Raw genomic sequence first — 22,232 nt, 5'->3', positions numbered from 1 at the left:
ATATACCTACCGTTCCATCGACTTTTAAAAGCATGTTATACTAGAAACATAAACATGCCAACTACTCTGAGAAGAGTTTTCATTGTGAGATGGCAAAAATCTTAAGCCATTTAAGAATCCTTCTGGGTAGAATCCACATATTTGAATAAGGAAAAGCTATTATCTGTAACTAAGTAAGAACCCCAAATTTAATAAAATTCACTGAACAAATGTTCCAGTTCATTAGCCACTTGTGGAAATTACAAATATAAGGGTATCTGGTCAAGACTGTCCTTAATCAAACTAGAATATCCTCTCTACATCTATCCGTGTCTACCACATTTAAAGGTCAAGCTCTCCATGGGTTTCTCTACTATGCCAGTCAGTGCCGGTTTTACTTCTGGGACTTATGATCTGTATCAGAGTGAAAGAACTTTTCTGTATTACTGTCTCCTTTGTGTATTTTCTTTTCTTATTATTTCAAACTTATTTCTCTCATGAGACTGAAGCCGGCAAACTAATTAAGGGCAGTGTTTTATCACATACATATTACTCAGCACATATTATTTCACACTGGCAAGTACTCAGCAGAAATACTCAAGGTATGCTCGCTTGTTTAGCTCAGGTGCAATACTTACTTAAAAGGTGACTTATTTCTTGCTGCCACACTTGTTAATAAAGAAGACTGAAACCAACCCCCAAGCTGGTCTTTTCCTTCCAAGTACAAATCTGCTCTTTGATCAGTACCTCCAAAATAAATATGAAAACAAACAAAAACCAGAAACCTAAGTCAATTAAAGTTAAAAAATGGAAATGAATACTTATTTAAATATTAAAAGTAATCATGTCACCTATTGCTTGTGTCATCCTCCACCCAGTGGCCACACTACGCTCACCTCAGCTGTTACCTTCACTGTCAATTTATTAACCAAGATAAAGGAAATAAACTTTACAGTATGATCTTCCAAAAACAGACAGCTAAAATATTATCTAAATTAGGAACTAATTCATAATGACTGTCAATTATCAGTATTACCAGTTAAATCTTTAGTGAAAATAAACTACTATTTTTATTAATTCAACAGTTATTTACTGAGTATCTAATAACTTTACTGTTGTCATTTAATTCTCAGAGTAATTCTAGAAGGGAGTTTTTATAATCAACATTATTGTATCAAGGCTGAAGCAGCTAATGAACTTTGAAAAATACTTCAAAAGCACTATTTCATACATGGCATATGCTATTTTGAAATGCAGGATGTTACCCCAAACACAGTAGAAGGTAACTCTTTTTCCTGTTTATAACACTACTTAACCTACCTACCAACCTTATGAAGTGTTATCTGCTTACATTTTCAATATAATTTAGGAAAACAAAGTGCCTAAACTGGCAATATTTTCTCTTGAGTACAATATTAGAAACTATTTAATATTGTTGCTATTAAACATTACTACAACTGAACATTACTAAATAAAAATCATATTATAAACATATTTTATTATGAATTTTTATGTACATTTAGCTATAAAACAGAGTGAACATGAATTTATGCATATTTTACTTCTCAAATTTCCTAGGCGGAAAGAAAGGCCCAAATAGCGGAACACATTTACCTGCTAGGAATCACACTCATGTCCTTTCAATAATGAGGCCCACTACCAGAAGGGTACCCCAAGTAAAACCTGACTACGATCCTGCTCAGTCCCTTCAACAATGGTGAGCGGCACATGCGAGGCGTTTTTCCACATTCCTTTGCTCCAGAAAGGAAACCGCCTCATCCCTGTAACCTCCCGGGACCTGTCTGTAAGCTCTCAGTGAGGACACTTTACCTCTCACCTTTCACTTAGCATCCTTGAAGGCATCTGCGCACATCTAAACGCACCCTTTGTGTGCCGGCTACTACTCCCTTCTGACCCCTGCCTAATCTCTCCTTCCTCTTTATCCACGGAGTCAAAAGCTCACCCCAACCATGGGCAAGTAGAAACTAGTCAGTTGTCTGTGGAGAGAGGGGAGAAAGCTGTGAGAAGGTAATGGAGTACTGAAGAATAAGTACGGAAAAGCAGGGTGCCCGAGTTCTACTCTGACACTAACCTGTGTGACCACAATTCAATCTCATGTCCTCTTCTGAAAAATGAGATCGGGTCAGGCTATTTCAGAGATTTCCACGCTTGGTTCTACAAACTCAGTACCTTGGGGCTGCCAAGGAGGTCAAAGAGAATGAGCTGACTGAGAGGAAGAAGAAAATTCCCACCTTTATTTATCTTATGTATTGTGGTTCTATGTAAAACTTCATAGAAGACACTGGGTTCAATGATTTCCAGTGGCTGTTTCAGGTTTAAAATTATACTATAGTAGGAGATGCACTAAGCGCAGGCAGCGGCGGCGGCGAGCCGGCGCACTAAGCGCGGCCAAGAGGAGCTACCCCACGTCCAAGGTCAGGGGCAGCGGCCTAGAGTGCCAGGCTGCGACGGCACACGAACAGCCGAGAGGAGACACCCAGCGTCCGAGGTCAGGGCGGCGGCCGGGAGGAGCTACCCCGCATCTGAGGTCAGGGGCGGCTGGGAGAAGCCACCTCGCGCCCGAGGCCAGGGACGGTGACCCTGAGGAGCCACCCCGAGCCCGAGGCCAGGGCTGGCAGCTGGCAGGAGCCTCCCACACCCGAGGCCAGGGCCGGCGGCCGGGAGGAGCAACCTGAGGAATGGTGGCTGCACAGGCACAGGAGGGCCTAGAGAAGCTATCCCACGTTGCAGGTCAGGAACGGCAGCAGTAAGGAGATACCCCTCGTCCAAGGTAAGGAGCAGCGGCTGTGCTTTGCTGGAGCAGCCATGAAGAGATACCCCACGCCAAGGTAAGAGAAACCCAAGTAAGATGGTAGGTGTTGCAAGAGGGCATCAGAGGGCAGACACACTGAAACCATACTCACAGAAAACTAGTCAATCTAATCACACTAGGACCACAGCCTTGTCTAACTCAATGAAACCAAGCCATGCCTGCAGGGCAACCCAAGACGGACGGGTCATGGTGGAAAGGACTGACAGAACGTGGTCCACTGGAGAAGAGAATGGCAAGCCACTTCAGTACTCTTGCCTTGAGAACCCATGAATAGCATGAAAAGGCAAAATGATACGATACCAAAAGAGGAACTCCCCAGGTCAGTAGGTGCCCAATATGCTACTGGAGATCAGTGGAGAAATAACTCCAGAAAGAATGAAGGGATGGAGCCAAAGCAATGACAATACCCAGTTGTGGGTGTGACTGGTGATAGAAGCAAGATCCGATGCTGTAAAGAGCAATATTGCATAGGAACCTGGAATGTCAGGTCCATGAATTAAGGCAAATTGGAAGCGGTCAAACGAGATGGCAAGGGTGAACATCGACATTCTAGGAATCAGCAAACTAAAATGGACTGGAATGGGTGAATTTAACTCAGATGACCATTATATCTACTACTGCGGGCAGGCATCCCTCACAAGAAATGGAGTAGCCATCAGGAGTAGCCATCATGGTCAACAAAAGAGTCCGAAATGCAGTACTTGGATGCAATCTCAAGAACGACAGAATGATCTCTGTTCGTCTCAAGGCAAACCATTCAATATCACAGTTATCCAAGTCTATGCCCCAACCAGTAACGCTGAAGAAACTGAAGTTGAACGGTTTTATGAAGACCTACAAGACCTTTCAGAACTAACACCCAAAAAAGATGTGCTTTTCATTATAGGGGACTGGAATGCAAAAGTAGGAAGTCAGGAAACACCTGGAGTAACAGGCAAATTTGGCCTTGGAATGTGGAATGAAGCAGGGCAAAGACTAATAGAGTTTTGCCAAGAAAATGCACTGGTCATAGCAAACACCCTCTTCCAACAACACAAAAGAAGACTGTAATGGACATCACCAGATGGTCAACACCAAAAACAGATTGATTATATTCTTTGCAGCCAAAGATGGAGAAGCTCTATACAGTCAACAAAAACAAGACCAGGAGCTGACTGTGGCTCAGATCATGACCTCCTTATTGCCAAATTCAGACTCAAATTGAAGGAAAGTAGGGAAAACCGCTAGACCATTCAGGTATGACCTAAATCAAATCCCTTATGATTATACAGTGGAAGTGAGAAATAGATTTAAGGGTCTAGATCTGATAGATAGAGTGCCTGATGAACTATGGAATGAGGTTCATGACATTGTACAGGAGACAGGGATCAAGACCATCCCCATGGAAAAGAAATGCAAAAAAGCAAAATGGCTGTCAGGGGAGGCCTTACAAATAGCTGTGAAAAGAAGAGAGCGAAAAGCAAAGGAGAAAAGGAAAGATATAAGCATCTGAATGCAGAGTTCCAAAGAATAGCCAGAAGAGATAAGAAAGCCTTCTTCAGCAATCAATGCAAAGAAATAGAGGAAAACAACAGAATGGGAAAGACTAGAGATCTCTTCACGAAAATTAGAGATACCAAGGGAACATTTCATGCAAAGATGGGCTCAATAAAGGACAGAAATGGTCTGGACCTAACAGAAGCAGAAGATATTAAGAAGAGGCAGCAAGAATACACAGAACTGTACAAAAAAGATCTTCACGAGCCAGATAATCATGATGATGTGATCACTAATCTAGAGCCAGACATCTTGGAATGTGAAGTCAAGTGGGCCTTAGAAAGCATCACTATGAACAAAGCTAGTGGAGGTGATGGAATTCCAATTGAGCTGTTTCAAATCCTGAAAGATGATGCTGTGAAAGTGCTCCACTCAATATGCCAGCAAATTTGGAAAACTCAGCAGTGGCCACAGGACTGGAAAAGGTCCGTTTTCATTCCAATTCCAAAGAAAGGCAATGCCAAAGAATGCTCAAACTACCGCACAATTGCACTCATCTCACATGCTAGTAAAGTAATGCTCAAAATTCTCCAAGCCAGGTTTCAGCAATACGTGAACCGTGAACTTCCAGATGTTCAAGCTGGTTTTAGAAAATGCAGAGGAACCAGAGATCAAATTGCCAACATCCGCTGGATCATGGAAAAAGCAAGAAAATTCCAGAAAAACATCTATTTCTGCTTTATTGACTATGCCAAAGCCTTTGACCGTGTGGATCACAATAAACTGTGGAAAATTCTGAAAGAGATGGGAACACCAGACCACCTGACCTGCCTCTTGAGAAATCTGTATGCAGGTCAGGAAGCAACAGTTAGAACTGGACATGGACCAACAGACTGGTTCCAAATAGGAAAAGGAGTACGTCAAGGTGGTATATTGTCACCCTGCTTATTTAACTTATATGCAGAGTATATCATGAGAAACGCTGGACGAAACACAAGCTGGAATCAAGATTGCCGGGAGAAACATCAATAACCTCAGATATGCAGATGATACCACCCTTATGGCAGAAAGTGAAGAGGAGCTTAAAAAGCCTCTTGATGAAATTGAGAGAGCGAAAAAGTTGGCTTAAAGCTCAACATTCAGAAAACGAAGATCATGGCATCCGGTCCCATCACTTCATGGGAAATAGATGGGGAAACAGTGAAAACAGTGTCAGACTTAATTTTTTTGGGCTCCAAAATCACTGCAGATGGTGACTGCAGCCATGAAATTAAAAGACACTTACTCCTTGTAAGAAAATTATGACCAACCTAGATAGTATACTGAAAAGCAGAGACATTACTTTGCCGACTAAGATCTGTCTAGTCAAGGCTATGGTTTTTCCTGTGGTCATGTATGGATGTGAGAGTTGGACTGTGAAGAAGGCTGAGCGCCGAAGAATTGATGCTTGTGAACTGTGATGTTGGAGAAGACTTTTGAGGGTCCCTTGGACTGCAAGGAGATCCAACCAGTCCATTCTGAAGGAGATCAACCCTGGGATTTCTTTGGAAAGAATGATGCTAAAGCTGAAGCTCCAGTACTTTGGCCACCTCATGCGAAGAGCTGACTCATTGGAAAAGACTCTGATGCTGGGAGGGATTGGGGGCAGGAGGAGAAGGGGACGACAGAGGATGAGATGGCTGGATGGCATCACCGACTCAATGGACGTGAGTCTGAGTGAACTCCGGGAGATGGTGATGGACAGGGAGGCCTGGTGTGCTGCGATTCATGGGATCGCAAAGAGTCGGACACGACTGAGCGACTGAACTAACTAAGGAGATATACTTCCAAAAAAAGCAAAAAAAAAAAAAAAACAAGTTCTTGATTAGAGATTTCTTCTGATAGCATTAATTTTCAAAACTGCCTGACAGGCAATAGACCTCTTGTTTTAGATTACCTGGAAGAACATTAGACCATGAAGTTCCACTATCAAACCAGATGTCCAAAATATCCTGACCTGGCACGTACTCCAAAGCATCAGGACCACCAACCTAATAACATAACGTAAAAACATTTTAATTACACAAAGATCATGATACTTACAATTAATATCCAAAAAAAAGTCTTAAGAAAATGAAATACAACCATTAAATTCACATTTTACACTGACATTTCTTAAGTATTCTGCTATTAGGGACAACTACTTCACTACTTCATCTACATGTACAAGTGACTGTGGCCACCTACCCATGTATTAATGTAAATGTAAACTGTGTTCATTTTCTTGCAATTACCTTCCAGTTTGGATTTCTCCGTGTGCGATGCCATCAGGCAACTTGAACTCACGTCCTATGAAGTCCCTGATGCACCAGTGTTAGGCACTGTTCTCCCACAGTCACATGTGTCTCTACTCAGCCAGCAGAGCAGCTGCAGTCAATCCTGGCCCTCAGGGAGACAGCAAACCCCCTCAGCGTCTGCTCCTCCACGAACACCCAGCTTCTCTCGTAAATTCAAAATGTCTACTCTCAAACTTCTCTGGCTCCTAGTTTATGATGACTAAACTCATGAACTGGACATGTTAGTATCACTACTTTTTAACTCCCAGGAACCTCCCGTGTTGTCATTAAATCATGCGATACACACAAAGGCTGTTGAAGTACAAATGAAAAGGCACCTGAGATAAGACTTCTTTTGGAAGAAGTTGCTCCGGGGGAAGAGTCCACCAGATATCACTGCCATGTTCTTCCACTAGTTTAATAATATGCTCGACGGTTTGGCTATTTTCAGGGGGACAAAGCAAAACCGTTCAATTAATTACTGTGGTTAATACCAAACGTTTAAAAAATTAAAAAGGAGTGATTTTTTTTTCCTATCTGCAGGGTATTTTTCCCAATATGTAGGACATTTTTTCCTATCTTTCCCCCAAACTTTAGTGATATTATCTTCAATTATTTGATTACTTCATTCCTACTGTCATCTTAAATTCAATATAAATGAAATCACGTTGACATTGATCATAAGTAGCCCTTAAAAGAAAAAGGAAAAAAAAGTTTGTTTGTTTTTAAATAGGGATATCTCCTGATCCCTCTTTTTTGATTACTAATTGCCCTGTTTCTATTTTCTATCCAAGTACCTGTATTGAAAACCTCCTAATTATCTACCTCCTCCAATTTCTGCTCAAATTAAGCCAATACATTCTGTCAGTTCCACCTTAAAATGGTATTCAAATTTGTTCTTTGTTCAGATACTATATTAGTCCAACCTCTCTGCCTCCTACCAGACTGGTGCAATGGTCTGACTTTTCCCCTATTCTCATTCCTTTACATGACACATCTAATTTAATTTACAGGATACATCTCTGCATTCCTAAAATTGCTTTTATCACACCAACCCTGTCTCAGAAACTTCCAGTGCCCCTCACTGCTTATAGGACGGAATCCAAATTCATCTGCATAAGAGGCCATGCTGTACCAGAGCATGGGTTTTGGTAACAGATATCCAGGCTTATCTCCCAACTGCTACTTTTTATATACATGACACACACAAGTAATAAAACTTCTCTAAGGTTTGACTGTCCCTTCTGTTAAGACTAATAGTACAATTTTTATTCAAAAACGTTTACTGAGTACTGCAACATCTTGGTCACTGTTCGAGGCACTAGAGTTACAGCAGTTATTAACAAGGTGGATAAGATTCCCATCTAGTGGAACTTGCATTTTAGTGACCCTGGATACTTTTGTCAGGATGACTGCAAACTAGAAGAGATGGTCCGGTAAAACTTAGTGCGTGCCTAATACACAAAGCCAATAAATGCATATCAAATGCATACGGAGACTGATCATATCTTTGGGAAGATAAAGATACACAGTTATAAATCATCTGAAAATTAAACTCAGGGAAAATCTTACACTAAAATTTCTCACAGGAATAATATACTTTTAATTTATTATCACAGCTTTATGGACATTACAACTTCCCCAGCTGCTTTCCACCAAGTCAGAATATAGTCGTCAAGAAAACGGAGCATGTGTGGGGAAAATGGAACCCTCCTACACTGTTGGCAGGAATGTAAACTGGTGAAGCCACTATGGAAACAGTGTGAAGAGTCCTCAAAAAACTAAAAACAGAGCTGCCATATAATCCTGCAATCCCACTCCTGGGTACATAGCCAGAGAAAAGATACAGGTACCCTTATGTTCACAGACCAATATTTACAGCAGCCAAGACATGAAAGCAACCGAAATATCCATCAACAGAAGAACAGAGAGAGAAAATGTGGTGTGTGTACACACACACACACACGGAATGTTACTCAGCCATTAAAAACAACAAAATAATGCCATTTTGCTTCAACATGGATGAACCTAGAAGTTATCATAGTAAGTGAAGTAAGTCAGACAGAGAAAGACAGATACTATATGGTTTTACTAATACAAGGAATCTAAAATATGACACAAATGAAGTTATCCGTGAAACAGAAAGAGACTCACAGACACAGAGAATAGACCTGCGGTTGCCAAAGAGGGGAGTGTGGCTAGACTGGGAGCTTGGGCTTAGTAGACGCAAACTATTATACAGAGAAATGGTGCATAACAAGGGCCTACTGTATAGCCCAGGGAACCATATTCAGTGTCCTGTGAAAAACTATGGAAAAGAATATGAAATAGGATGTGTGTGTACACATACACATACACATGCACAACTGAGTCACTTTGCTATATAGTAGAAATTAACACAACACTGTCAATCAACTATACTTTAATAAAATAAATTTTAAAAAAAGAACATGGACCCCAGAGCCAGAGAACTTTAATTCCTGACCCTATCACTTACTAGCTATGTGACTCTGGGCAAAGCACTCGATATTCTGTACCTTAGTTTGCAAAAATGCAAATAATAAAGTATCATTAAGAGAGCTACTATGGATATTAATTAAGCTTATATGCAAAATGCCTAGAACAGTGTCTGGCATATATTAATGGGCATTATGTAAGCACTATCTATTATTTAAACTGATTCTTTGAAGTCAGGAAACTTTAGACAGTTAATTTTGTTAACCAATTATCAAAACACATATCACACCCATAGATATTAATATTTAAAGGTTAAAGTATGTATACTAAAGCCAACTTCTGAATTATCCTCCCTTCTACCACACTCCATTAACACAAGTAACAAAGAATGCGGGTCCACAAGAGTTGGTAGAAATGGAAGGAGTAGACAGAAAAAACCTCTACGCTCTTGACCTGGATCTACTTGTTATTAACCATGACCATGTATTATGAATCACTAAATCTCTCTAGGTCTGATAATTCAGATAAAATGAAGTGTTTATGAAAAATTGCTATGGGAGGCAAAAACCAAATGGGTGTTATAAGTTAAATATGCTCTACAAATTGAAAACCAAAATAGTTAAGTTGGTTATACATCAAAGAATAGACTGAAAAAGTATGATGCTACATGTATTTTGAAGAAATTATAAATCATAAGAATGCGTAAATGGGCACAAGTCCATATTACTAATACAGTCACACATTTCATATGGACTTTAACAGTAAAGATAAACTTTTTGTGCCATGAGACCATAAAAACTTTGTGCAATAACTACCTAGTTATATGACAATATTTAGTTACATATTACTATTTTATATCATTTACACAGAACACTGTATCAGTTAAGAAAATTGAATATACTATAATAGAAAATCTGAATAAACCTAATGCTGTTACTCTTACAACAAAAAAGAGATACTATCAAAGGATTCTATAGGCAAGAATACTGGAGTGGGTTCCCATGATGTTAGGATTTTATTACGCAAAATAGTTTCTGTGTGTATACAAGTTTTATATGTGTGTGTGTGTGTGTGTGTGTGTGTGTACCTTTATTAATAAAAGGACTTTATAAGACCTCTCTAATTGGATTCATTAAAAAATGGCTAAAGTGACAGATAAACTGCTTTGTGCCTTGGGGTTCCTTAAATCCTGGGCCTTATAAGCAAGTAACACAATTAAAAGCAAGGCCTTGAAACTGTGTCTCCCAAATCATGGCTCAATTCTGCTTTACTTCTCCTTTCAGCCTTTCTGGGCTTCCCTAGTGGCTCAAAGGGTAAAGAATCTGCCTGCAATGAGGGAAACCTAGATTCAGTCCCTGGGTTGGGAAGATCCCCTAGAGAAGGGAACAGCTTACCCACTCGAGTATTCTGGCCTGGAGAATTCCATGGACAGAGGAGCCTGGTGGGCTACAGTCCATGGGGTCGCAAAGAGTCGGACACAACTGTCAGCCTTTCTAACTCTTTTATGAAGACAAACACTGCATCTCTGAACTCATACTCCCCTTCTCTGGGGTTTGCTGAGCAAAGGCAAAAAAGACCCTCAGTACCCATGCAGGATGAAGGTGTGAACCAGACATAGTCAGGAGCAGGAAGTCTCCAGAGACAAGTGCGCCGACAGAGCAAGCACCAAGTCCAAAGACCAGAGTGTACCTGCAACTTACTAGATACTGACAGGAATACACCATGTTATTCTTTTGAGCTTCAGTTTCTATGGATATTGGGAAATGCTGGGAGAAAGAAAACTATCTATTTTTTGTTTTCTTTTGAACTTTTTATTTTGTATTCAGGTATAGCCGATTAACAATGCTGTGACAGTTTCAGGTAAACAGAGAAGGGACTCAGCCACATATATACGTGTATCCATTCTCCCCCAAACTCCCCTCCCAGCCAGGCTGCCACATTACCTTGAGCAGAGTTCCATGTGCTACATGGCAGGTCCGTGTTGGCTACCCATTTTAAATACAGCAGTGTGTACATGTCCATCTCAAACTCCCTAACTACCCCTTCCTGCTGGCGACCATAAGCTCATTTTCTGTGAGTCTCTTTCTGTTTTGTAAGTTCATCTGTATCATTTCTTTTCAGTTTCCGCATATAAGGGATGCCATGTGATATTTCTCCTTCTCTGTCTGACTTTCTTCACTCAGGATAATTTCTAGGTCCATCCATGTTGCTATAAAAGGCACTATTTCATTCTTTCTAAACGGCTAAATAATATTCCACTGCATGTATGTACATCTCCTTTATCCATTCCTCAGTCAATGGACACAGGCTGCTTCCACATCTTGGTTAGAAAATTTTTATTCTTAAAAAAGAAAAAAGTCCTAATATTTTAGTCTCCTTATAACTGTAGATGATACTTACATATCCATTTCAGAATGCCTAATCCAACTATAATGAAATTTTTTTATATTGCTAAATCACAGATAAATTCAATGAAGTTTCAGAATTATATTTTAATTATTACTTAACTATATTCAAGTATTTTAGACAGTCTGTAACGAAAAATACCCAACAGCAAAGAAAGATTTCAATTTTGCAACTGACATGTTATTAACTATTATTATAGAATCCCATCAAGGTTAGTTAACCACTTCTAGCCTAACCAAAGTTGAAATTTTAATTGCTACATTTTCTTATAAAGATATAGGTAGTTTACTTACATATACAAAATAATGGTCGAATGTAAGAAGTTTAGTATTGTATTATGTAAACCTTATTTGCAAATATACTTTTTAAATTATAAAAGTCCTTTATTTCAGTGACGAGCAAAGTTTTGTTTTGTTTTTCTTTTAGTTTACCTAATAATACTAAAATCAGCATAACCGCACGTTATCTACACCAATGAAAATAATCCTGTAGTAGCTTTAAAAAACCTAATTTCAAAAAGGCTGTCATAAATCAAATACATACTACTAAGAAAATGACTTGTGTTCTTCCCAATATACACAGATGAACAAAAAAAATGTTTTTTCCAGTGTATTGAAAACAAATGCAAAGCATTTTAAGGAGGGGAGAGAAGCTCTGCCATATTAATAGACCAAGTCTTACTAACATTTAGAGCAAGACTCGGAGAAGGCAATGGGAACCCACTCCAGTACTCTTGCCTGGAAAATCCCATGGATGGAGGAGCCTGGTGGGCTGCAGTCCGTGGGGTCGCTAAGAGTTGGACACGACTGAGCGACTTCACTTTCACTTTTCACTTTCATGCACTGGAGAAGAAAATGGCAACCCACTCCAGTGTTCTTGCCTAGAGAATCTCAGGGACGGGGGAGCCTGGCGGGCTGCCATCTATGGGGTTGCACAGAGTCGGACATGACTGAAGCGACTTAGCAGCAGCAGCAGAGCAAGACCTGCTTCCTTCCTTTTTATCATGAAATATAAAAATATGATGTACTAAATGTACCTTAACAGGCATTTTCTTCTGCAACTTAGCTCTATTTTGAGATCTTAGACAACTATATTACATACGTTTTTAAGGGAAAATAAAAACAACTCTGAATTAGAGTATAAAATTTATAACAAATAAGAAAGCAGATTTCAAAGATAAAAACATTCTCATAACACAAACAAATCAAAATTTAAGTGCATGGAACTGGTATAACAAAGTGAGAACTTTCTCCTGACCTATATACTCTGGTGGTCTGAGTGTCCCAAAAAGTTGTGGCAGTTTTAAAAATAAAATTCGCAATAAAAATAAACAAGCACATACAACTTTCACACTTGAGATGACTACAGTGGATTGCAAAATAAGGATAAGTTTAATATTCAAACAAAATCTGAAAAGATAATTTGGGTAAGAAATACAGGTAAATGCTGTGTAAGTGCTCAGAAAGTACTCATTATAGCACTGTAATAAAAACTTAGAAACAGCCAAATGTTGGGATGCGCTACATTTATTTGATTTTGATACAGAGGGAGTCAGGCAACCATTAAGAGCTAAGCTACTTAGGGTGCTTAGATTAAAGTCTGTGACAGATGATTCTCATTTTTAACTCGCCCTGCAGATAAGCTCAGATTTTAATAATTATTTAGGGGCTCCCTAAGGAAAGTAAGGAAGATAAAATTCTAATTTGAAAACTGAAATTAAATGAGGATAATTTCATGAGGAATTTGGGGTAACTCTACAAATATGAGAATATAATATGATGTTCTAGACTTTTTTCCTGTAGCTATTTTATTAAACAATCCATCGAAACTGTAAAAAAAAAAAGAGCTACCATTTTTAATGGCTACCTATTAATTCTTCCAAAATTGACTTTCTTTTTCATATCATGTTCTTCATAAACAATTTTATTAGACATCCCTACATTTATCTACCTATATATCTATATACATATATATACATAAGAGATGTTAGTGTACAAGAGATGTTAGTCCTTTTGCTTCCTTAGGATAAATACTTAGAAGTGTAACTTTTTATTACAAAATTGAGATTGTGCTTTAAAGTTTTAAAACAATTTCTAGTGATATTATTCTTCTGGAAAATAGAACATAAGAAGTAGTCAAAATTAGTCTTTTGAAATATAAGAAATCCCCCCTTTGTTAATAAAATGTTATACTTAACACAAACACAGTTAACTTATAACCTAAAGATCAGTATAAATTACTGTTAATAAAAGTGGGTGAAACCACTTATCACTACATAATCTCTATGCTTCCATCTTAATGCTGCATTTCATAAAGCAATAAGTCCATCATAAAACTTTGCACTTTACGCAATGGCCTTATCTAAATACACATATTATGTGTCCTTCCTGGGTTTCAATCTGTGAAAATGTACTAGGTAGAACCAGCCACTGTAACGTCAACCAATCATTCTGAATTTCGATATCAACTGGGCTGAAGTTTATTTAGCGTGTTACTAGAAATCAAACAGCATTAAGATTATAAGGTAATGAAGAAACTGTTGCTGTCATTTCAGTTCCCTGCGTTTTGTCTTTATAAAAGCAAAAATGCTAAGGACTATAATAGTTTTTTCTTCTGGAAGTCACTGGAATTAAGAATGAGGTAAGAGGCTAAATGTTTCATATTTATATACTACATTTAATTCTAGAAATTGGGGGTGGTGTCTGTTTTTAATTTAATCCTATATTTTGAAGATGACAGGAAAGAATATTGGAGAAATTTTTATTTGATGAATACTATCAAACTTTTTCACAAATAAGTCATTATTATTAACATGAGCAAAATTTGAGGTAGCTAAATCTAACACTCAAATTTGAAATTCCTTGAATGTTTCTAATGAAATTTCTCATATTTCTGTAAATCAGGAGCTAAGTTTCCTAAATGCATGTTAACTATTGCATTAACACTTAAATGTTCTGAAATGAAAGAAATTCACTAACTTCTTTTCCTTCCTAGTTTCTATATTTTATCTTTATTATGCTAAAGAGTAACTTGTCTTTACTAATTAGTAAATAGATTTCCATCTAAATTATAAAGATGTTATATCACAGATTAAGATAAATGATCAATGATACTAAAGTCAAAAGTGGAATTATTTCTTGAGAAAATACAAATATGTATATAAAGTACAAATGAGAACATTAACTCAAAATAAAAATTAAACATCAAAGTTTCATATCTACCAGTCTCTCAACTTCTGTAGAAAAGAATAAATGAAGATTTTCTTCTGTGAAACTACGAAAGAGATAATTTATACTTTCATCCTGCAAAGCGGAGGGAACCTTCTCATGTTCTTAATGGCATCATCGATTGTAACAGCAACTCCATGTGGACTGTGCATCAATTTCCAGTGGAGATGCTGTTACTTTTGATGGCTGCCAACTCACTGCAATATAAAGGCATATTCAAGGAAGACGAAAAAAATCATGGTCCCCTGATTCTCACTTGATTCAGGAAAAAAACACAGACATCCTTTCATGCAGTCTTTAAAAACTGACAAATAATTAAGAATTAACATCCATTAAAAAAAAATCAACTATTATGTCCCTTAAAGGACCAAAAATGAAAGAGGATTAGAGTTATTATTCAGAAATGGTGTACAGGAAAATGACCTATGAATTGACAGACAATGTGACTAAGTCTGTCTGTCATTTCTGTAGGCCAATATTCTGTATATCTCTGCGACTTCAAAATCAGAAATCAACTATGCCACGCAAACAACACAAAGGTCAATGCAGAGAAAAGAATCTGTTACTCACCGTGTAAACATACCGACTGTAAATAAAACACAAATTATACCTAAAGAAAATCTGCTTGTTTTTTCTGACAAAGCTCACATTTATTTCACCTACATCACTGATCAATTGGCCTATGTACCATTTTGTTGTAGTGATTAAATAATGGTCAAATAAACTAGCTTGCTCTACTTACTAATATGTACAATTGGTACACTTCAATCACTTCAAGGAAACTCCTTAAAAATCTTGCTCTCTAAATGCGGAAAAGAATGAGGAACAATCACAGTGTTTTCGTAAACATTTCCTTGAAGGAAAACTCCCTGGCAAGGAATTTAAGCAATACTTCTGTAAATTTATCTCAACTTTAATTCTCAGTAGGGGAAATAAGATACTAGTTTTTATGTGATCAAGCTCTAAATTTTAAAGATATAAGCAACAATATTTAGGTCAAAGAGTCTTAGCTCCGAACTGTAATAATACTGCAATAACCTTACGATCACTTCCTGACCTCTAACTCCTAGCTTCTTTTTCTAAAACACACTCTTACTCCTCACTTCTACTTAAAAGTTTAAACTCCTCAGGCTGGTCTTCAAGACTCACTTCAGTTTCCCCAGTCAAGCTTTCTTAGGTGTTTATCTTTCTGTTTCCCTCACCCACACCCTGCAGCCCCATTACAGTTCCTATACATGCTATGTTTTCGTCACTCTGGGTCCTCAGCTTCTAATACCACTACTTGTTAAGTACTTTCCCCCATTTCCTGCCCAATGCTCAAGGCCTTTCTCAAATGCCATATCCTCTACAAAGGAAGCAAACAAACTATTCTGGGTTCAAACCAAATCCTTTAGTTCTCTCTGAGCCATGTTGCCAGAAGGTGTCAGATTATCCGTGAAGTAGTGATACAAGAATGTTTCAAAGTGAAAAGGAACCTTCACACCAAGGATACTCAGAGCTACCTAACATGCAGTGAAAGGTCATTTAAAACAAAACACTGGGATCGACAAAAACTAAAATATATATATTCATAAAAATACCACGTACAGCATACTAATAACGCAGACAATGAAAAGCACACCCTTTTTACAAAACTGATGTTGACGCCCAGGGCAGGGCACATTCCCTCCTGCTGTCTCCTGAATTCTCCACTACTTGCTGCCTCCATGCCCTCAAAATCCTCACTGGATCCTCAACTGATGAAATGTGAAAATACTTCCCAAAATGTAGTCAAACTCTTTGTTCACATTACAGAATGACTTAGTAAAAAAAATCTGAAACAAAATTACTCCCCCAAAAATGAAAATTCAGGATATACTCCCCAAAGAAATGATTAATATTCCCCTTTCCACATCTCTTAATAACAGTAACAATCCTGAAAGCCACCCTAATTTACCAGAAGATAAACTAGCTAGATTATTACCACAATAAGAGCAGGGACCAGGTCAGTCTTGTTTATTGCCTCAAAAAAGGGTCTAGTGTACGACTAGCAAAAAGAAAAAAAGAAAAACTTCTTTTTATCGTACAAGCTTTTCTACTCCGAATTGTTTGCTAGGTTCATGTATTATCTTTCCAAATTAAAAAAAAAATTAAGCAAAAAAAAAAAGAAATAACTAGTGCAGTCAACTATATTATAGTTTCTTAGATTTTAAGTTATCTGTACAATTACCTAACACCATTTCTACTGAGAGAGAAAGCAGACTCAGGATGAATCAAAGTTACACACCGGGCCACTCAATCTGTTCACTTTGGCTTCCTGACACCTTACTCCAACACAGTGCTAGGCACACCATCAGGAACAATGAATTCTAAAGAAAAAAAGTCAATGCCTTTACTTCTGAGTTATCAATACTGAAAATAATCCAGTGTTTGTTCAAACTTCACCCATCTGAAAGGATCTTTTTGAAATTTATATTTTACTTCCCTAAAAGACAGTTATTTTAGACTATTTTATTTAACATATATCAAGAGTTTTCCATAGTCCACTATTTTTCCATTTTTGAAGAAAATACAACTCACTTTAAAATGCTGAAAAATTTTGAAAGAGTTCTACCTGTTGATCAAGACGTCATCTTTTGTCTTATGGTGAAACACAGGAATTGGAACACCCCAAGCTCTTTGCCTTGATATGCACCAGTATGGCCGCCTATCCATCATTTCAACCATGGCATTCAATGCTGATCCAGGAATAAATTTCACTTTTTTCAACAATTCCTGCAATTGATTCACAAATCAAGTTCAGTGAGAGAAAGCAGAACAAATTTTCTACAACTCCCATTCTTTATCCTGATACAGTTCTTTATTTTGGAAGTTTATAGGCATTTACTTGCCCCCTCTCCCTGCCAAAGAGAAACTAATCTAAAAAAACCACAGATTTCAGAGCAAACAAGGCGATACTAAAACAGGGCCACAAAGAATCTAATAAATAACATCTAGAGCAGACTTCACCTTTGAAGTAAGTGACAAGCGATTTTATACTAGTTTCCAAACACTCCTAGATCAAAGTTGGTAATAACAGGTTTAATAGAAGTACTACACATTATTAAACTTCAGTTAAACTCAATTCAAACTTGATTTCCAGGTTTCTTTTTCAAATGTTTAAGAAATAAGCTCCTATCTTAGGTTGACAAACAAGGATATTGAAATACGACCTAATTTTATGTAATATGGTTTACAACATAGAAAACACTTTCTCAAAATAAGTTGCTTATTTACTTACTGTCTCAAGAACTCTCCTTCCCTCCACCTTCCCCCCAAAAAGCTGTACACTACTGGCATTTGATTTCATTTATCAGTTACCAAGAAAAGAATTGTATAGCAAAATGTTAAAAATATCGATAAGTGAAAACATGATAATCTTCATTTCAAAAAGTCTCAACAAAGAAGTCTTTCTATTCATTAAAAAAATTTTTTTTATATTTTCAGAGCCTGATTAAACAAAACAGCTTCCTTGCTTATCTGACCAGAAATCCCCTCCCCAAAGCCTTTGTAGCACCACCTACAGGTAGAATGGCAATATTTGCAATTTATTTTGATTAAAATTTGAAGACATGTGGATACTGACTGGATATTTGATTTAGTTCCGGCTCGAAGGACTTCATACGATCTTTTCTGGGTTTCCCTGGTGGCTCAGAGGTTAAAGCATCTGCCTGCAATGCGGGAGACCTGGGTTCAATCCCTGGGTCGGGAAGATCCCCTGGAGAAGGAAATGGCAACCCACTCCAGTATTCTTGCCTAGAGAATCCCATGGGCAGAGGAGCCTGGTGGGCTACAGCTCACGGGGTCACAAAGAGTCGGACACGACTGAGAGACTTCACTTTCACTTTCAAGAAATAACTATTATTTTTTAAGGTGATAATAATGACATGAAAATTATATTTTGATTTTAAATGTCAGATATACATGATGAAATATTTATGGAAAACATAATCCCTAAAAGTTGCTTTAAAATAATCCAATGGGTAGGAAGTAGACAATGAGTAGGGATGTAGGTAAAAATAAAATTGGCCAAAAGTTGATTATTGTTGAAGTTGGGTGATGGAAACACGGCAGTATATTATTTTCTCTATTTCTGCAAAGAGTAACTAAAATTTTTCCATAAAGAAGTTAAGAAAACAAACTTTTAGCATATTGCATCAGTATCAGACTCAGATGTTCTGCAACAAAAATCTGTGCAGAGCTGAAAGTCACAAACTACATTTACAGGTAAGAAAAACAGGCATTATAGAGAAACGTAAAAAAACAGAACAAAACAAAGTAACAGTCCATAGCACAGCTCCCCAGTCTACATGAATGTAGAAAGTATAAACTGCCTCCAAGCTTTGGCAAGGGCCCCAAATTGCTAGGCCAACAAATGAACCAACTAATAATAGTAATGCTATATGCAAGCTGTAAAGGAAAATATCTGTATACTCAGCATGGTCAACAAATATGTATTTGAAAAACAAAAGCAAAATATGTTATTTGAGCTCTTTCATTTAATAGAATCAAGTTATTCATGAGATACACACACACACACAGATACATCTATGTATTGAAAAAAGACCTCAAATATACATTAATATTTAAAATGCCAGCTATAAAGTATTTGTTAGCTCAAAGAAACAGCTTTTCAAATGAATTGTGATTTCAATTTTAAGGAAGCAAAGGGTTTTAAAAGAATTTTGGTGAATGCCTATTACGTTCCAGACACTATTCTGGGAACTCTTATTCACTTATCTCATGAGGTAGGCGTTATTATCACCTTTATACAGATGAGAAAAGTGAGGTTCTAAGAGTTTAAACAATTTGCTGAACTCAAGTCCTAATTCTATGCTACTTTCACTACATGGGCAGGAAATCAGAGCAAACTAATTAATCTCTTTAAGCATGAGTTTCCACATATGTGTCATGAAGGAATGGAGAAATCCAAGGTCCTTCCAGATCTAAAATTCTACAATTTTATGAAACCAATTAATAATAGCCTTAATTCCATCTACCCTCAAAACCCTACCCTAACCTCACAGATAAACCTTTCATCCTGAGGGAATGATAAACCCAACCCTTATAGCAGGATGCCCTTTATACCTTGGCTGTAGTCTTAATATCCGTGATATTTACAAACCACTGCTTGCTGGCACGAATAACTACTGGTTTCTTAGTTCTCCAGTCATAGGGATAGCTGTGCACCAATTTTTCTTCTTTCAACAAATTCTTTGCAGCCTGAAGCATCATTATAACTTAAACAAAAAACAATTTATATTAGACACAATGAAAAAGAACTATGAAAACCCTAATAACTCTAAACCTCCAAGGAGTACGAAATCTGAGCAAACAGGTGACAGTAACAGTCGCTATCTACCAGGGAGCAAAGGCATAAGCTGGGAATCTCCAGACCAAAAAAGCAGAAACTGTAAAACCTTCATCAGACACCAAAGTATGCCATTCCCATGGGCTCTTCTCAAAGACGACAGAACACACCTAGAACTCAAATCCAGAGTCACAGTCTCTCATATTATGAATCTTAAAATGGTCTCCAGGTAATCCAAAGAAACCAGGTATACTGGCTTGAATTTTGTCCCCTAAGTCCTTGCCCCTACGACCTGTGACTGTGACCTTGTTTGGAAATAGGGCCTTTGTAGATGCAGTCTGCAACTAAGATGGGGTCACACTGGACCTCCCTGATAGCTCAGTGGGTAAAGAATCTGCCTGTGATGCAGGAGACACAGGAGATGTGAGTTCAATCCCTGGGTCAGGAAGATCCCCTGGAGAAGGAAATGGCAACCCACTCCAGCATTCTTGCCTGGAAAACCCCATGGACAGAAGAGTCTGGCGAGCTACAGTCCATGGGGTCACAAAGAGTCTGACATGGCTAAGTGACTAAACCACCCACACTGGATTAGAGTGGGCCCTAATTCCAACACCTGGTGTCCTTGAAAGAAGAAGAAAGAATACACAGAGAAGAGACACACGGAGCAAATGATAGGGGACAACGGAGGCAGATTGGAGTGATACAGCTATAAACCAAGGAAAGCCCAGGATTACCAGAGCCAACAGAAGCTAGGCAAAGGCAAAGAAGGACTTTTTCACAGAGCTTTCAGAGGGAGCAGAGCCTGGCTGACACCTTGACTTCAGACTTCTAGCCTCCAGAACTGCGAGAGAATAAGTTTCTGTTGTTCTAGCCACCAAATTTATAGTAGTTTGTGACAAGAGCCTGGGAGAATTAATATACCAGATCTAATTGGCCTTAGTCGTGGTGTGGGCAAAGAAAGGTGTTCATAGTGTAAGTCAGTGATATAAGAGTTACAAGAGGAGTGAGAGTTTGATTCAGTCAACATCTAGCCCCAAGCTTGACTTCATCCTTCCACAAAACTAATACTTCTGATGACTATCTCTATTGTTCTAAAACACCACCACTCCCTGCTGACTGCCCTGATTTGATTAAACAAGTAGGACAATTCAAAGTGAAAGATGAAAAAGTGCCAAACTCCATTTTAAAACATGGCAAAATAAAATATAATTTCAGCTTTTTGCTTCTGTTCAAAGTGCAAGATGAGAGAACTGTCAGCAAAGATTAATGCTGGCTACTTCTCAGAAAATGCGTATTTACAATACCAACATAAAAAAAAAAAAGAAAAAAAATACAATATCAACATATAAAGGACTCACCTGCATCTGTTCCCTCTTTAAGAACAGCTTTGTTTTGAAGTTCAGGACCCGCAGCATCTGTGAAAACTCCATCTTCATTCACTAAACAATCCTACAAAGAGTCGTTCTGAACAATTAAAATAAAGCATCAAGACTTTCTATCTTATGATAATATCTGGCAAAACAATATATAATGTATAAAACATCTCATTATAGTCTAGTCTTTCACTGTACTGAAAATTTAGGTACCACTTCTTAGTCAATCAGAATTTGTGAATTTAAACACTTAAATCACCAAAAAGGCAAACTGTATTACTAAAGCACATACCTAAAACTTAATAATAAAAAGTAACAAGATATACTAAAAACTTCTGTTAACTTACAGATCTGTGGCAGTGTATATACACTGTGATGACTTTGAAACTTGTCCTTAACTAAATGGAAAAACTTGCTAAGTAACTCATGTGTAAAATAAATTTTGAGAGGATGGTTTAGTCTGAAAAAAATGGCTCCTTTGAACTATCTAGTATCCCAGGTGGCTCAGTGGTAAAGCATCCACCTGCAAATGCAGGAGACACAGGAGATGCAGGTTTGATCCCTGGGTCAGGGAAGATCCCCTGGAGCAGGAAATGGCAACCCACTCCAGTATTCTTGCCTTCGAAATCCCATGGACAGAAGAGCCTGGGGTGCTACAGTCCCCAGGGTTGCAAAGAGTTGAACATGACTGAGCAACTTAAGCACGCATGCACATAAGCAAAACCCACTTGCCATTTTTCAGGGCTTGAAAGTAATCTGTCTACATGACTTAATACTTGGGGAAAAAAAATGCCCCCATTTACTATGTATTCTTCAATTTCAACTCTGTGCCAATTC

The 22,232-nt window shown here is 37.9% G+C and overlaps 1 protein-coding gene across 1 annotated transcript in view; it reads right to left on the bottom strand.

Annotated features, from left to right (window-relative positions):
* Window positions 1-22,232, bottom strand: part of IARS2 (isoleucyl-tRNA synthetase 2, mitochondrial) — a 48,037-nt gene that overhangs the window by 11,979 nt on the left and 13,826 nt on the right. The window contains exons 10-15 of the mRNA XM_052653756.1: window positions 21,381-21,471; window positions 19,800-19,951; window positions 17,287-17,447; window positions 6,942-7,044; window positions 6,225-6,318; window positions 618-726 (exon numbers count right to left, since the gene is read on the bottom strand). Of these exons, the coding sequence (XP_052509716.1) occupies window positions 618-726; window positions 6,225-6,318; window positions 6,942-7,044; window positions 17,287-17,447; window positions 19,800-19,951; window positions 21,381-21,471 (710 nt within the window). The remainder of the gene's footprint in view (window positions 1-617; window positions 727-6,224; window positions 6,319-6,941; window positions 7,045-17,286; window positions 17,448-19,799; window positions 19,952-21,380; window positions 21,472-22,232) is intronic.

The sequence above is a fragment of the Budorcas taxicolor genome, chromosome 16 (genome assembly GCF_023091745.1).
Source record: "Budorcas taxicolor isolate Tak-1 chromosome 16, Takin1.1, whole genome shotgun sequence".
NCBI lineage: Eukaryota > Metazoa > Chordata > Mammalia > Artiodactyla > Bovidae > Budorcas > Budorcas taxicolor.
Note: the sequence above shows the minus strand (reverse complement) of the source record. Positions and strands in the feature narration are given on the sequence as shown.